Genomic DNA, 19167 nt, shown 5'->3' with positions numbered 1-19167 from the left:
TTAACCACACACTGTGAAGAGTGATCGAGAACATGGGCGTGCATTTGCATTAATGACGTCACGCAAATACACCGAAATTGATAACTTTTCAAGTGGTCCGCCAATCTTGCAATAAATTATTCATATTCAGGATAAAAACAAATGGGAATTCATCAGAGCCCCTTTGTCATTAGGATATCCCTTATAACTTAATGGTTCTTAAAAAGTGTCGACTACTCCAGAAAATGTTATCAGAATCATATATAATTAATTTGTGATGTGTAGTCTGTAATATATATAATGCCTCCAGGAATAAATATTTACTAGATAAAAATATTACGAGATCCTATTCTGATAATGTTTTTTTAGCAGATTTTGCTATTCAAATGTAATGGCCATGACAAATTTGAAATATCATCTTCATAGTTATGGCATTGCCAATTCTCTTAAGACAATAAATTGACTCAAGAACAAATTGTCTTTTTCTCAAAAACTTATTTATTAACAAGCTTTCTCTACAAAACATTCAATGTGGGTCAGTAAATTCAATATCTAGCTTGTGTCTTTTAGCCACAAAATATTATAACTAGCATCCTTTAAGTTTTACTTCAAATTTTCCAACAGTAAGAGTTTAAAATTGATTTATGTACAAATGTTTACAAACACAATGATTACAATGGTGCAGCATTTTTGTAATACAGTAGTAGCCGTTACGCTGTAGGTTACACCTAAAAACAGAAAACACAAAATCAAAGTGCATTTTATCAATAAAAGCACAAAAAGAGATAGCAGATAATGCCGAATACACAATCACATTTTCAAACCAGAATACATTGCACATCATACCACATTAAACGTAGCTAGCAGACACCATATTTTCAGTTGCAATATGTAATACATTTTTTGTGTAAAAGTTGTCTTGCATTCTGAAAAAAAAAGTCACAAATGTGCAAATTTCTTATTGCTCCATATGACACTGACACAATCTGCAAATAAGCAGAAATGGTTCCGTGATGTTGTGATGAGTGGTCATATGCCAACTTGATTGTCTTTCATTGAAACATACAACCCTCTTGGCCGAGGATTGAACTTTGTCCTTTGATTTCAACCTCACTCAGTGAGCAGCATTTTCATTTGTCAAATTGTTGCGACGGTTTTAATGTTACGTTAAAAATCTTGAGGTGCCTTGGTGCAATAACAATAAGTAAAATATTTCAAAAGTGCGCTTTCAATTCAACCCCAGCACTACATCCATCATACATGTAACTATGATATGAACATTCAGTGTCAGTTCAGGTCATGCGGTGTCTATGGTCCCCATTCTTGAATTTCTGAACACACACTATATACACGTATAATCTACTAAAGTGTATTGTCATATTCATCAGTGATGTCCGCTGCCATTCTTCTTGCCAGTGGCAATAGCCTTCTCTACACCAACAGCCGCTATGAATAACACAGTACCCCACTGGAAACCTCGAAACAGAAACCTCCAAAATGGCACTGCACGTACACTCGGTTTGTATCGCCATACTTCATTCCTCAGCCACGGATCTTTCAATCCTCTCTTTCCAAGTGCATCTTTTACTTCTTTCAACTCTGGCACATCTTGCACCCTCCATCTTCTCCAGTCTGGGATTTCATACGGTAATTTCGACATTTTGATATCTTGGCCAGCGTACTCCACTCTAGCCGTACATACAGACAGTCGGTCGTCGAGTCAAGTCTACTCCTTTCGCAAATCGAAGCGCCCTCGGCGGACAAGTTCTGTATATTTCAATATGGCGACTGCTCCTAGGCGATTTTGTCGTCGGCTAGTTTTCGACACGAAAACGGTGAAGCATTCGTGATTTGTACTCAAACAAGGAAGTCAAGTCTTCACGTTGGATTTGTGTCTAACAGTGCAATATTTTTTGTCGGGTAAGTTCGTATCTTTTATCCACTGTTCCATTTTCAGACTTCGTCGCCGAACGCACGGCACGGTTCATGAATGTTTAATGCTGGAGGTACACGCACATTGCACATTGTACTTCGAGTCCTCATTACGAAGTATTTGATGTACAAGCCAATGCAATGCGCCATTGACATCTTTGCCGGTCTGGCACGTGCAATGACATCACCAGAAATCATCATCATCTATCAATATCAATATCAGTGATCGTTTTCTGCTTCGGTGACTTACATTTGATGAGAAATGTTCGTAATTTTCTTTCCTTGCCATTTGCTCATATATTCATAATCATTTATCGCATGGAATGAATGAATGAATGAATGAACTGAATATGTTAGGTGGACATACTAGTAAAAGTGGACACAGTCGAAGCGTGAAAAACATCTCTGTTGCCTAAATGTTGGCCATAGAGTGTATTTTGAAGCTTTGTTTTGATAGACGGCATTGTAAAATGTAATTTTACAATTCCCCTATTTATCATGCATACTGTCAATGACATCATGCATAGTGTCAGTGATGTGATTACTTGTGTTAGAGCAGAAAAGATTTGTCAGCAAAGAACATAACCTTGTTCCTACAAAGTCGTATGCATTAACCAAAAGAAGGAGGGATATTAAGTTCAAGATGTCATGTTTAGGCTTTAGATAGATCAACCCACAGTATAAACCATCATGATGATCACCTAAAAATAAGCTGGGAATTTAATTTTTAGCACAACTGAACTGATAAGATTCAGTAGTGCTATAGCCATCAGCAGTGTTTGTCCGTCTGTCTGACTGTATGTGTCAGGAAACTCGAATATCACCGGACTAATTGCTTTGGTATTTGGTGTGGACATGTGGTGTCCAGTTGGGAAATTATTCAAGGGAAAATGATTGCCTCACAGGTGTGTGATTTGGGTAAAAAGTGCTTTTTGGTAAAAAACTTGCAGTTAAAAACTACTGGGCAAATCGTCTGAAATTTGATGGGAATGTTCTTAGGGATGTTTATATTAAGAATTGTTCATGACATGATGATCCCATCAGTGACATGCAATTTTGGTATTCTTTAATTCCAAAAGAACTTGGCTAATTCGGCTGAAATTTCACAGGAAAGGATGTTTCTTGGAATGTACACACAGATCAAGAATATTAATTACATGATGTATCCCACGAGTGATATGCACCTTAGGGCTAAAACATTATGCCTTTTGTCAAGATTCCTCTCCTAAATATTTAGCCAGATAGGGTTGTACAGAAGTGTTATTGTTTTATTGATCTCATTAAATCATTAAAAAAATTATGGGGTACTTAACATAACATAACAAGTGCATGTCAGTGGCACATGAATTATCTCTCCTTGAGGTTGCTTGGAAACATTCTCTAAGTTCTAGCACAAAGGGAACCAATGGTTCATGGTAAAGTGTGTTGTCTGTCTGTCTGTCTTGTGGATGATGCAAGTGATTTTGGTATTGAACCTTACCTCTCAAATTACTGAGGATGAAATTGGTTATGATTCTAAAAGCGTTAGTCTTTAAATTGTGACTGACTGACTGACTGACTGACTGACTGACTGACTGACTGACTGACTGACTGACTGACTGACTGACTGAGTTTGTCATATTTACATAAGTGGTCCTAGTGTGCGACCATGACCATGCCTTTAGCAACAGTGATATGATATTGCAAATATAACAACAGGGACGGGTAGGCAATTGAATAAACATTTTTTTTTTTAAATTGTGAATGTCCTTGACCACAAGACCACACCCATAGCAACAGGTAAGCGATGATGTATAATGCCAATATAACACAAGTGAAGGAAAGGCAAATGAAAAAAAACTTTCCAAAAATGTATGCAGATATGCCTGGCAACAAGACCACACCCATATCAAAAATTAATTGATGGTGTATATTGCAGATACAACACCATATATGGGTAGGAATGGAATAAATCTTCACAAAATGTATGCAAATATGCCTAGCAACAAGATCACATAATCATAGGAGAAAATTAAAGTTCAACCTCAACAGTTGTGCTACAACGCCATTGGCACTTTTATTTGTTATTTATTAGAACACATAATAATTCTTAGAGGAATTGCTAATTGTTACACACGCACAAAAACACACACACACATGTATGCACACACACACACACACACACACATAGACACACACACACATTTACACACACATGTACGCATACACACAGACACAGACAGACAGACAGACAGACAGACAGACACACTCACTCACTCAAGAAATAGAATATACAGAAAATTGAAATGATAAAGATGAAAATTGCAGATAGGATACTGTTCACTTATAGTAACAGTGAAATTCTAGTTGAGAAATGATAAGTCGACTTCAAAGAGGGCTGACATGAAGCTTTGTTTAAAGATGAAGTCAGATATTAATCTAGATATGTCAAGAGAACTAGACATGATGTAAATATTAATTTGTAGCAGTTAATGTGGTACAGGAACTGTAATACATGTGTACTTTGATTAAACATGTTGTATTGTACAGTAGTAATAGTATAGTAGTGAGTGACTCATAGAATCATAAATCTTTGCATGTCTGAAGTGTACAGTAATGCCAAGGAAAACTCCACCTTATCATGTATTATAATTTGTAGTATTATTAGTAAGTGATTCACCTACACTGCTGTGTTCTAACAGTGTCAAAGCAAGCAATGCTGGTAGCAAACTGAACAATTCAAATTAATGGGAAAAAAAGCTCAAAATAGCCATGATGGAATGGAGACATGAATGTACAGGTAGATGTGTGTTGGAGGTTGACATTGGGAGTGTATTGTTATTTATTCAGTGCTATATCCAACCATATTATTAGTAATACAAATTTCACCCATTGTTACAAACACATACACAGACAGACAGACAGACAGACAGACACACACACACATCAATACCACTTGGACTTAAGCTTTAATGATTAAACTATGACCAAGTGCAATAAATAATATTACTTTTCAAATTTAGAGAGTTTATAAAACTGACGGTCACGTAGACCTATGTGTCTACCAGTGTACCCTCTAAGCCAATTTGACATGCCACTGATGCACACAACTTCTAGTGATGCACCAAGATTGGGTTTTCTCAATCCTATTTCTCAAAGTTGCTATGTGGTGACTCACAAGAAACCTTAGCAGAAACACTAATATATGTATCAAAGATATTGCCATATCGTCAATTCATATCATACAATTATGATCCAGTCTAACCACATAATTTCAGCTAAATCATAATGTAAATTATCATTTCTGTCGCAGTGAGTTTGGTACGTAAGCGGAGAACTAGAAGAAAGGAAAATCACATCAACCAGACTACAAGTACTCAGAGATATAACACTAGTAATGGTTTGGTTCTCAAGAACAAGCCTCATCATCACTGTGATTGTCATTGCTGTGCTGGCATGGCTTTGGGCATTCATGCTGGATTATTTTACCGTGCCTGTACAATACAACGGCCCACCTCATCCCAGGGACCAAACAGCACCATTTCCGGGACAATCCATGGATAACTTGTGGTGGTTTATACATGTGAGTACCAGAATATTTTATGTTGAGCACCTGTAAAAGTTATATGTTGACAGCATCTTAATTTCAAGTATTTTAGATTTGGAACCTAAATAGTGATTTGAGTATTTAAGTAGTAGTTTGGTATTTAGCTGTAGTTAAGACCATCACAGAACATTCACACTTTGATAATGAAAAGAAATCATGTTAGGAAAAAGATGTACATGATATAAAAAAAAAATAAGAACAAAAGATAAAAAGACTGATATTATTAAATCACATCTCTAAATCCTATCTCTAGCTATAATAGCAATTTGGTAATATACTGTAATTTGACAGGAAAAGATGACTCAGAAAATATGTCACTTTAGGTATAGTATGATGTATTGATGTTTAGGAGGAAAACATGAATATCAAATTATTCATATTCCTTTATTTTAGATTTCAGATATTCATATAAGTAGATTTAGAGATCCTAAAAGAACACCTGAATTTAGACAATTCTGTGAACAAAATATTGATGTCATCAAACCACCCCTAGTGGTAGCCACAGGTAAGATTCACCATTTTGTTATTTCTATATGTGATTTTTGTTACAGACTTTCTGATTTTCTTAGTTGTAAATTTAAAAAAAAAATGATGTTGGTTATTGGTATGTAGAAGCCCAATCTTTAAGTCCTGTAGTTGAAAGTTTCGCTTACACCTGCACTAGCTGCAACTGGGAATTATGTTTTATCAAATAACCAAATATATCTTCTCCAAAATTGGTCAATTACTTATAAAGAGACAGTGTATCTATTAGTTAGTGGTAAACATCTCTAACTAAGTAGTGTAGTGGTAAGTTTGAATCTTGAGCAAATACTCCTTTTTGAAGCTGCCACTGTGTTCAAACTGTGCTAGTTGTAACCAGAGTATTGTTTTTCAATAAGGCAACCACTATAATTTAACTGCAAATTGTTGAAATAAGTAGACATTGTACGTGTTAGTCTGTGGTCAATTTTATCCATAAGCAGTACTGAAACAGGTTGAAATCGTGATCGCTGTTGAAGGCGCTGATTTTTGGGTGCTGACCAGTGAGCCCTGTAAGCCAATTTGACGCGCCACTGACGCACACTGTCACAATTTCTAGGGACGCATCAAAATTTGGTGTTCCCCTATCGCTTAGTATGTGGTGACTCACAAGAAATGCCAGTTTTTATCATTTTGATCCACAACAACAAAATTTGGCTATCATTAGAGGACACACTGGTGCTAACACAAAAATCAATTTGATTTGATTTATCATATGTACAGCTACAAAAAATAGGTTTACTCACAGGTGATGCAATACTGTTCATGGTTTATGATATTACGAGTAAGTTATTGTACCTAACAAAACAATTTTTTTAAAAGAATGTTCTAGTTGCAACTAGTGCAGCTTTTACTAAATGTTATTTTAGATTAGTACTTACCATAAATCTCAAATATATATATATATCAGTCGACACAGTTTATATGTCTGAGTGAATTCCCCTGAGTTTGTAAAATGATTATAGGAAAGAAAGCGTAACCATTCAAGTTAGTTGAGTAGTTGGTGTACTATTTGCTTTTCATTATAACTGAAATTAAAATGCTTTTGATGTATTTCCCATGAGCTTAATGGAAAACATTACTTGACTATAAAAATGTTGTACACCTTAGATTTAAATTCAGATTTGAGTCTAAGAAATGTTGTAGTATCCTAATTGTTGCTGTGTTAGACTTGTTTCAACAAAGTGTTGACATCATGCTATATATAGGTTGTATCAGCAGCTAAGTGATTTCACTGAGACGAGGTGTACTGATTACAAACTTTGGAAACATCGCTGTACCCTATCAATCTTAATGTAAGAGAGGTCACATTTAATGTCAGATAGTAAAGGGATAGTGACATGTAATTTATTTCTGTGGGCTCACCTTCAGGTGATTTGACTGATGCCAAGCGTTCCGACAATGCAGGCTCAACTCAGTATGAAGTGGAATGGCAGACATACTATAATACACTGAAACACAGCAAGGTCTTGGAAAAAACTACATGGGTAGACATCAGAGGAAATCATGGTAAGAATTCCTTATTCTCTAAAAACTGTCATGGCAATCACTCGTCTATTACAGAAAAATCAAAAATTGGAACTGCAGAATAGTGGCCAGTCATGGTTAATAGTACAAATCAAGGTTGTGTAATGATATTCACATCCCTTACCTAATTCTTAAAAAAAACCTCGCTTTGGTACAAAAATATCTCTTTTTGTGTAGTTGGTCTCCTTTTTTTTTGTATTTAACACTTTTTATTGCAGTCTGAAGTTGAACAAAAAAGAAGGAAAACAAAAAGCTGGAAAGTAATTCAAGAAAAGATTACAATTCATTACAAATCATTTGGACCAAGTTTTTAAAGAAAATCACCCCGTTTCTTTAAGTGCTTGTCAAGTTTGTTCTTACGATTCACAATAAAATACTCTGGAATTTTTTGTATTCTGAGTACAAAAGGTTTAAATGATATAAAATCGGTTAATTTCCTATTACAACGACTCACATAAATGTATCTCTTAGCTGCTAACAGAAGGAAATTGAAAAGCGATGGCAATAATGTATTCCCCAAAAGAAGTTGTTCTGCTGAAACCACAGTTGGCACCCAGAAATGTTTGCCCCAATTTACAAAGAAATTTTGCCAGAATGTTCTTGTTATTCCACAGTTATAAAATAAAGTTTCTTCTTCCAGACCAAAAAATTGTACATACTGCAGAGGCCACTCTAGTGGGTCTACTTTTACCATTTACTTTCTTGCTGAAGATACAAATCTATTGTATGTTAGGTAGTCTAATGACATTCTTATACTTGCCGAACTCCCTATCTTTGATGCAAAGATGGCTCTTGTGTAGTAGGTCCATTGCTGTACATTCTTGCCACTGCATTAGTCATATGTTAGATGTTCATCAGTTTATGATATTTATGGAGATTCAAATATCCAATTTCCAAAGTTACCAATATAATGATATTATCACTAGTGTTGAAATTTACTATTAGATATTACTCTCCAATATTTTCTTCATTCAACTAAGGAAAACATGAGTGACCTAAGGGGCCTTTGTAACTATGAGTCTCTAGATGAGTAGTGACAAACCCCTTAGGTCACGAGTATTTTTCCAGCTGAATGAAGAAAAATATTGGGGATAACATAATTATACCAGCACCAGTAATATGAAAGACAAATCAGGAAAAGTAATGGCAATTTTGAACATTTTGACTATTTTTGGTTCAGTTTGGCTTGTGCATTGTATAATCTGATTATAATGAATGAATTCCATTTCTTGTTATCTCTCCATAGATGCATTCAATGTCCCTTCTCTTGAAAACGAGGTCAATTATTTCAAGTAAGTTGTGTTCCGTTGTGTAATTATGATTTTTGTGTCAATCCCTACAGGAAAGGCAGTCAGTTTATATTAAGTAGAACTGGAAAGAATCTCAAGAAAAGACTAACGCCAGCAATGTAAAATTTGTAGAAATGAGATCATTATTGTGAATTTTCTGTAAGTGGACTAATAGTTACATTCAACTGGTTTCTATGTTTTAAACTGTAATATGCATCAATCAGAATATGATGGCTGGTAGAGATTGACTGACTCTATTTCAAGACAATATGGTACAGATTTATGACTAAATAAACATAGTATTATTATCATAGAGGATTAAGGATTTATTTATATTTTTTGTTTTACAGGGAATATTCCACTACAGGTAGGAAGGGAGAACAGTCTCATTTTCTATACCAGCAGAAATTACCATTTGGAACTTATTCCTTCATCGCTGTGGATTCTACTCTCATTCCTGGACCAAAAAGGCCTTTTAATTTCTTTGGGGTATTTGAAGAGGTTAGTTTAAATGAATGACTCCACATGGCCTTCCCGTTTGTTATAATTGACAGGCTTGAATATATTAATCAAAGTGACACAAGCAGAGTTTATAAGCTTTTTAACTCAAGTGAAAATAGTTATAAATAAAAACCACATTCTAGTATAATGATAATGCCAGTGCATGTCTTCTATAACGTTACAATTGTGTTCTGGCAATGTTAGAACAGTTCATTGCGTAGTAGGGATTTCCTGAACATTTTTTGGTACCTATGATACCTATGCTTCTGTACTGTATATTTTAGGGTTGGTGGTGTAGATACTTGCAGAGTTGTACTTCGTTACTCTGTGTGTGTGTGTGTGTGTGTGTGTGTGTGTGTGTGTGTGTGTTTGTGTGTTTGTGTGTGTGTGTGTGTGTGTGTGTGTGCGTGCATGCGTGCGTGTGTACGTATGTGCATGAGTGTGTGTGCGTGCATCCGTGCATCCGTGTTTTAGGGTTTGAGGTGGATGGATAGGTTGGTGTGCTAGTTGAGTATATGTGTATTTGTGAATTCAACAGTAAGAATGTACCACAAACAGCTTATTTTCATAGTTCAAACTCCATGATTTGTTTTCTTCCACAGTCAGCTATAGAAGCTGTAGAGAAACTTACCATGAAGGCCGAGGGTAGTAATTCAACAATTTTCATGAGCCATTACCCAACATCAACAGTCTTTGCACCTTCACCTGGTCTCAGTTATCTTATGAGGTATGAATTATTTCTGTGTCTATTTACGAAAATTAATATGTCATGGTACATTACTTATCGCAACAACTAATAAGAAGTTCATTGCCTGAGATTTTTTTTTCTCATGAAAAATTTTTTATCACAGAAAATTAAATTTATTATTCTAGAGAATTTGATTCTACAACACATAAGTTCCTAAAGACATCTTATCATATCACAATGACTTCATTGTACACATAACTCAAAAACGTTAATACATAGCTACAGACTACATGCAAGTGTCAAACTTTCTTTTTAGACATTGACCTTTGGCCTTGACTCTGATCTTCTGGTTATTGAAATTCAGCAATTTCCTCATTATCAGACACTTTGTAGTATTAATTATTGCCACCCATTTCTTTTAAAATCATGTCTCCATTCAGTCACATTGAAGTAAAATATGGGGGGGGGGGGGGGGAGGCGCTGTGTTTTCTTCGAAGACTTGTTGTACATAGTGTTCCTTTACAAACAATTCTAATTGAAACAAAAAGCATGAATGGAGACCCCTGAACACTACATTTTGATTGTTTGATAAATCTTATTTCTTCCATTATCGTGGGCTTAGTTTTTGACAGCTCATTATATTATCATAAACACAAAATTTTCGATAAAAATTGATTTTTCAATTATTTCAGGTCAGGAATAGCTCATTTATGTGGTCATTTACATACTCTTGGTGGAGGTGTACCTCATATGCAAGCACAGGAGAAGACGGGTACATTAGAGTTAGAGGTAGCTGACTGGAAAGACAATAGGGTGTAAGTATAAAGCATGGATTGTCATCAATTTGTACATCCCTCGTTAGGTCAAGTTCATGTAAAACATAATGGCTGTGGCAAGTTCAAGGATATAGTTAGAATGACTGAATGTATGAGAAACAAGAATGATGTATTTATGCTGATAATTTTCATGTTACATATATTTTCAAACGTTTGTAAAATGCAAAAATCAGGTTGTGTCACTTCTACCATCATGTCTGTATCACTGTTAGATATAAAAGGCTTTGTTTTGTGTATATTTCCAAAATTACTTTGTCATAGATTTCATGATTAGCTTCTCTGCAGACAATAATCTAAATTTGTATCAAGATGGCACGTTGAAGTTACTTGTTTCAATACAAAGTACTTAGTATACAATCCTGTATGTAAAATGCTATCCTTCGGAGTACTTTGTTATTTGCTTTTAATTCTACCAACCAACAGATATCGAGTCATGGCTTTTGATCATGATATCCTGTCCTTTGTGGATGTCAAATTTAACCAGTGGCCGGTGATTCTCATTACTAATCCAAAAGATGCAAGGTTTCTAGCAGCAAAGCATGAACCTGTAGGAAAGATAAAACATTCAACTCATATCAGGTAAGTTAGACTGTAAGATACATCATGTCTGCAATAGTCTTGATCATTTGGCTGATGCATAAAAGTGCTCCGTCACAGCATTCCTTACAGACTACAAGTTCCTCTTTACAAATATACCTGCACAGCCATCTTGTGATCAATGTGCCAAGTGCTTGAAACTGATTTCAAAAGCAATAGGTCCCATTTCCATATTTGAGGTATTGGATTCGTTTATCACCAAATTCATATATGCTGAAAAAAAACAAATACTGTAGTAAAATCAGTAATTCGGTAACTAAAAATATAGCTTGAAGCTATTTAAGGATGAAGCATCAGTTGGAAGCTAGAAATAGCTGGAAGCTAATCAAGTACTGTCAACCGAAAGACTATAGTTGAAAAATGAATTCCTGAGGGGTTGAAGACCTTGCTCAAATTCTGACATTGATTAGCTCCCAAAGGATATAGTGAAACATGAAGTGAAAAGTGTCTATTAGTCTGTGTCTCTAACCTTGTAACAGTTATGGTGTTAAAGGTTATCTTTTATGTGCACAATTTTGATGTGAAAAATCATGAAAGTGGCCATGCTCTGTATGACCACACCATTGAAATCATCTCCATATTTTCACCTACTATGAACCCTGAATCATTAACAATCCCAAATTAACAATTGGGATATTGTCACTTTTCTTGCAGAATGCTAGTATTTTCACCACAGCCAATAGAATCAGTCGTTGTAGAAATTGACGGAAAACACATGGGATATGTAAATCACGTAGAGGGACCACTATATGTACTGAAATGGAAACCTTCACAATATAGTGAAGGACTTCATGTCATTAAAGTTACTGCCAAGGTACAAACTTTGTCAATTTCTACATTTGCAAAATTAAATTTCTGTATATAAGTGATACACAGAAAATATGAAATTGGTATTTGGATACTACCTTCTTTTACATGTTATGAGAATGCTATGCACAACTGACTAATATGATGAATGGAACTGGGAATACATGGAACAGTCTACAACTTGATCTAGGTTCATCAACTGTTGTTGATAATTTAAGATGGACATCAAGACACATCTATTTGGAAAGCGTTTTCTAACCATCATACCAATTTACTATTGTTCTTGTTCAGCGCTATAGAACATGATTCATCAACATCATGAGCACAAGTTTTGATATAGTAACACTTCCTGTTTGTATTTGATTCACGAATGATAAAAGAAGTTCTAAAGGCTTCCTTCCTCATCATTGATTTTGTGAAAAGTGTTGACAGTAAAATAAACCACCCCATCAATAGATTGAACTATTTTGCATATCGTAGCGTCAGTGCAGTAAGGTCGTATCTGCTATGCAATTGTATAGGCAGACACGACCTTACTGCACTGATGCGACGATATACTGAGAAAAATGGTATGTGTATTGTAGTATTACTCATCACCCAACTATTCCAGATGTTTGATTGCACTGTGTCATCTTTTGTAGGATTCAGCTAATCATGAGTCCCAAGTCCAGCATTATTTCTCAGTTGATGGCAGTCGTCCTTTGCAGTGGCTGGTACCAGCTGTAATTCTGATGGGAGACTGGGTTCTAACTGTGAGTATACAGTTTAATATTTGCTGCAACTAGATATAGGCAACAAGTATATAGCTATCGATACAACTTTACTTGACACTTCATACTTTAGAATGAATCTTGTGTCATCTGTCATGTTAAAACATGATGCTGTCTGTTGTTCCTTAAAATTGCTGCAAACAACTTTTATTTTAGTACCCTCTTATGGTAAATTAGCACTGTTTCTGAAGAAGGAATACAAAAAATGGTGTCAATTCTTGTTTAAAAATATTCCATGAACTTATAAAAATTACATTTAGAATTACAATAATCGACGTGAAGCAGCAAAATCAACTTTCTAAAAACTACATTTCAGTGCTAATTTTGTAACACTACTGACAGCATATTTATCTTTTTTTTCTCCTTTCAAAAAAAACATGGCAGGTCAAACTTCTTTTTACAATTTTATACCTTGGTGGTGTCATATCACTACCTATCATCAAATGGCTAACAAGAAAACAGGAAGGTAAATACAACTTAGATACAAATTTCTATGTAAAATGAAATACTGGGAATGAATTATGAACATCACAGCAAGTAAAGAACATTTAGTTTTCACTCAATATAGTGTTAGTCACATGGCACCTTTTCTGTCTCATTTCAACAAAAACACTTTTATTTTCGAAATTGTGCAGTTTGTTGATTTTCATTTTTGGATGCGATAATATGACCTAAGTGTTAATATATTGTGTATGGTACATCATATATTTCTTTATTTGTGTCTCTTTCAGTTGGACATCACAGGGGTTGGTGTAGGGATATTGTTTTGTTGACTAAGACTGAGAATTTGTATTATCCATTACTTGTCATGGGTATATATACTACGATGGGTAAGTAATCCACAATTTTTTTTTTTAATCTTGAATATGCAAACTTTATTAAATTGTTCATTTTCAAAAGAGTATAAATGATTACTAATACACCATATATAATTGCTATTGACTCGACGGTAATCCACATAAAATTACTGTCCAGTCAATGGCAATTATATATGGTGTATTAGCATCCATCCAAGTTGATTGACATTGCAATTGACCTGTCAGTAACAAGTAAGAAAGTATGTCTGTACATCAACACTGGAAAATATGATGGTAATGGAACTTTGAGATTTAGATCTCCTGGCAGTGATGTTTGATTAATGGTTAACAAGGAGTGTAGACCATAGACCCTACATGGGTCTATGTGTAGACAAAAGAAATATGAGTGTGAGAGATTAGAGTTGGGGGGGGGGGGGGGGGGGGTATGTCTGGTGTTATACCCACAAGTTTGACCCACCAACTAGGAATACATAACAGTCAGTAACAATCATGAAACAGGGACAATTGTCACTGCATATACATGTAATAGACTCAGGAGAGATCTTTAGAGGTGTGAAACTGAGTATTTATGAGAATATTTCTGCAAGTTCAACATATATGAATGGAAACTAAAACACATGAACTTGAGATTTAGGCAATTACAACAGCAGATAAAAGTGTAGTTCAAGCACATAGTAGGTCAAGATAGTATCTCTTGGTGAATGTTATAGAGATAACGTTTGGTGGAATGTGAATGCTAAATGAGAAACAGTCCATTTATTTAAAATTCAACTCAGCTCCCGGCCGCCTCATTAATTTTATTCCTAGACTATTTCATATACATAGCACACAGTAAACATACTTTACATCACTGTTACAAGTTATAATACGTAAATCATTATTTTTAATAGGTCCATGGTTCTTTGGTGAAATAATTGATGGTTATGTAGGAATGAGTACTCTATACGGCATGCATGTCATGGCTGTCTTCATTCCAGAAGCATTCTCCTTTCTAACAGCTTGTTTAGATGTAAGTATCAATTTAATCTATCTCTTCTATTTCTAACAACTATGATTACGTATTATCATGTGACGTATTCAATTCACTGTCTCTTATGAGGCAAAATTTAAAAAAAATTGAGTGTTTTCCAATAACCTGACTGACCCTAGTTTAAGTCCCAACCCTAAACATTTTTTTTTAAACATTTAAAAAAAAAAGATAAGAAATTCTATGTTTTCTTGACCTTCATGCATGCCTGTTTTCTTTCCCCAGTGATGCCTGTACATATTTCATCAAAGTATCACAGAAGGGGTATTCTGACCAACACTTCGTTTGATTTTGTGTCGAAGCAAAAACTTTGAATAAAAACTATTAAAAAGATCAAATAAAATAAAATCCCAACCTACCGTACCTGCCCAATTCTCTGAGGCCATGTTATCGGAAACACACAATTATTTTTCTTCTTCACCTTTTATAATATAAACCTATGTTTACAGAATACTTTTGCAAATCACCTTTGTTTTTGAACTTTTAATTCTTGTTTATGGATCTCCTTTGCAACTCAAAGCATTGCAGTGATGGGTCTTGTTTAAAAAAAAACACAGTATAGTTTGTAAATAGTCAGTCAGGCGTTATAGTTGTATTTGTAATAAACAGGGTGCATGCATACTTTGTCCTTGTATAGAATTGTATGAACTCTGTCTCAGTCTAAAAACTCTTAACACAGATCTTGTGTCATGGGCTATTTTTTCTCTGCAACTCAAATCATTACAGTGATGGTTCTTACTTTAAGGTACAATGTGGTGTGACAGTAGTCAGTCAGATTTTGCAACTGTATTTATTGCAATCTATCACTCCAGAAATTCAGAAAGTAAGAATTTGTGAATGATTTGATTTCAACGTTCCCACATTGACATTATCAATTCTAATTATGTTAACAACATCTTAAATAATGTCAACAGTGATCTATATCGGTTCTTTTTTTTTCAGGTGATATTTTGTCAGATTCCTGTAACTTTCTACCTAGCTGGCCGTGTTGGCCATGCCTACCGATGTTACTCCTCATCTAAATCAGTGAATGGTCGCGGGAGCAGACCCAGCCTTCAACCCGTGGGACTTATACGAGGGATATACCTACATAGCTTACTACTCAGTGCTTTAGTGTGGAATGTCTACGCAGCTTACGTGACACAACGTTGCTATGGAACAATTGCGTTCATACTGTGTCCAAAATTCACCTGGATGTTGCCATATATTATGTTTTTACACAACAGAGCATCAAGACTGAAAGTCGAAGATTTGACTTTTATGTCGGCTACTAGTTAACAAAGTGGAAATGTAAGGTAGTTAGTTTAAATTGATTGTTTACAATTTAGTCATTCAAGGGGGAGGCTAGTCTTCAACCCCTACTTAATGTGGAACGCCACTCCAGGAAATAGAGACACTGTCATAAAGTATGGGGTCTGGAGAGTCATTTCATGAATTTACATCAATTATTTGCAATTTCAGGGAAACATCAAGTTGATATTGTGCATTTATAGGGTATCTTTGGCAAGGAGATAGCAGAAGTACATTATTCAATGGTTGAACACTGACTATTCATGACAGCTGTTTCGCACTGGAGTGTATAACATTTTGTAGTCATGAATATTCAGTGTTCAGCCATTGAATAATGTATTTCTACTATCTCCCATGATGCACTAGCCTATAGCAAAGATACCTTATAGATACACAAGATTAACTTGATGTTTCTCAGAAATTGCAAATAATTGATGGTGATGTAAAATCATGAAATGACTTTCCTGAGAACCCATGTTTTATGAAATTGTCTCTATTTCCTGGAGTGGTGTTCCCCTTTAACAATTTCTTGGTCTAAGGTTGTCTCCAAATTACAACCAGGGATGATAATACATTTAAAGCTAACTGTTTATGCCAGTCAATGAAATATAACTGCAGTGTAGTTAAAAAGTCTGGTCCAAGCACTACAATGCAAAGTGTAAAATGACATTATAATATATGATTATGACTAATAATTGAGTACATGTATTCTACTAAAAATCATTCTCAAAGCACACAAAAATGGATGAATTTCTATGGTCAAAGTGGCTAGGTATAGAATATTGCTGTAGAATAAATGTTTACATACCACATCAAGAAGATATTTCAATCAGGTTTCTGAAATTGTAATGACCAAATTACTTGTTCAATTATACTGCATGATTTAAAATGCCAAAGAAATTCAGTTTTTCTCAATTATTTAGGGTTCTCGTATAAATTATATGGCTAACAATTTGACCAAATCTTACTATGAATACAGAATTTTTAAGATGATAATTTAATACTTAAAGTGCAATCTGAATTACCTTGGTGTTTCACTCGTCACAGGACACAATGTCTTTCACATAAAGATAGACACACTTCAACTCCAGACTAACAATAACAGAGACACCACACACACATGCACGTACGCACACACACACACACACACACACACACACACACACACACACACACACATACACACACACACCACATTGAAAAGTCTATTGCGGAAATATGAGTGCACATGGACTCATGATTTTTATAGTTTTGACAGTTTACTTTCCAACTGATAAGCAACATGGTAACTTATCTTTGTCTACATGGCAACAGTGCAAGTACCTCTTAGACTATAATTGTTGATTTTGCATTTATAGTTATCTTATCTGGATGTGTGTAAGCAATGTCATAGGCCATGTCAACTCCAATTTCCCTAAATATATTTCTAAGGATGAGTTTTTTAAATTAGTTTTTTGAATGGCCTAAATATGTTTTTTTGGGGACCAAATTATGTTGGCATTACCAAACCTTAGAGGGTTGGTGAGCTCACTGTGTATGACTGAGATCCCCAAAATCAGCCGTTATAATGGAAAAATTACCATAGATCTAATTCTACATTCTATATATATATATAAGATAATGAGGGAAGATATATCTTGATTCTTATTTGTGTAATATTGGAGTTCAAGCTTGTACTTTAAAACTGAAAATAGTATAAATTCAAAGTTCTATAACTATGTTTATTGATATTTCTGATTTATTCATATTCCTTATTTGGACACAGTGTGCTGGGATGCAATAGAGAAAATGATTTTGTAACTATGAACATGTATGTCTCCCGCATAGGGTAACCAAGGAATGCAATGCAAGGAGTGTGGTAATAGTCATTTCATATGCTGTTTCTCATTATGGGCTTAATATTATACAGAAACTATAAACCTGTCCAGGGTCTATGTGGAAACTGAGTCCAGGGTACCATACTGATAATGCTGTTAATAACAGGAAAAGATTCCCTTATGTAATTGTCTTAAACTTTTCACACATCAAACATGGTACCATTGTAGTGAGTAGAGTTAGTAGTTGATGTTGATTCATATTTACATGGTCATCCTTCTGAAATCTCTGAAAGAGTCTATTATTTAACCCTTTAAAAACCTGACACCGTGTAGTTAGGATGTAAGTATATAGAGTTACAGAAACCAAGTCATAAAAGGGATGAAGATATACACACATTGTAGTTCAATAAAGACAAAATTTGAAACGTTGGAAACACGTTTACTCCATTGTCTACATAAAGTGAAAACAGAGAACTAATGTATGAAACGTACTCCAATATGACATGTTATACATCACAAATTAAAAACTGGGAAAGAACAGAAAAACAATACTCTGTGATAACTGTATGACAGGAGATATATATTTTTTTATTTTGATGTTTATGTATGTGTTGAAAAATCACTCCAAAATTGTGTTTGTTGTATAAATTATGTCCACTTTGTAATTTTGAAAAAATGATTAATGAGGAACTAAAAGATAAAAACAAAAGAGTGGGGTTTTTTCAAATCCTGTGAACAATAAGTCATTGAATCATCCTTGCGTTTCAATTGATGATAATGTCATAATTATCACTGTGATGAGAACTAAATTGTTTTCTTCTTTTTCTATGTTACCACAAATGTTGTCTATCAGTTCTGTAACATTGATTTTAATCTGGTAATCGATGCTGCAGTTTACTATTAAAGATAGTCACAAAGTAAAAGTATTGTCACAATATGTTTTTACAAAAAGTGATAAGATATTGAGTGAATGTTAATTTAAATTATAGTCTCAGTAGGGCAGCTCTCTGAGAGTTAGTTCCATAAAACTTGCAGTACATGTACTCTTTTGGGACTTCCTATGTTTACACTATATTGATCACATGGTGATTATATTCACACAACAGAGGAACCCGCTATCACCCACTTGTGTAATCTACCACATTGAAGAACCAAGGTTTTAGTGTATGTCTATCTTTAAT

The 19167-nt window shown here is 34.7% G+C and overlaps 1 protein-coding gene and 1 pseudogene across 1 annotated transcript; one reads left to right on the top strand and one right to left on the bottom strand.

The window, feature by feature from the left end:
* Window positions 1-521: 521 nt before the first annotated feature.
* LOC144453539 (NADH dehydrogenase [ubiquinone] 1 beta subcomplex subunit 3 pseudogene) lies at window positions 522-1703 on the bottom strand (annotated as a pseudogene).
* A 3631-nt stretch (window positions 1704-5334) lies between these two features.
* Window positions 5335-16157, top strand: LOC144444029 (transmembrane protein 62-like). Its single transcript, XM_078133522.1, has 14 exons — window positions 5335-5473; window positions 5891-6002; window positions 7391-7528; window positions 8793-8838; window positions 9186-9336; window positions 9939-10063; window positions 10717-10839; window positions 11284-11439; window positions 12112-12271; window positions 12906-13016; window positions 13419-13500; window positions 13766-13864; window positions 14743-14861; window positions 15822-16157. Exons 1-14 carry the CDS (start codon window positions 5363-5365, stop codon window positions 16155-16157), a joined length of 1869 nt encoding a protein of 622 aa, XP_077989648.1. The 5' UTR covers window positions 5335-5362.
* Window positions 16158-19167: the final 3010 nt, after the last annotated feature.

This window comes from Glandiceps talaboti, chromosome 2 (genome assembly GCF_964340395.1).
Source record: "Glandiceps talaboti chromosome 2, keGlaTala1.1, whole genome shotgun sequence".
Taxonomy (NCBI): domain Eukaryota; kingdom Metazoa; phylum Hemichordata; class Enteropneusta; family Spengelidae; genus Glandiceps; species Glandiceps talaboti.
The sequence above is the reverse complement of the archived record's forward strand: the minus strand, read 5'-3'. Positions and strand labels throughout refer to the sequence as shown.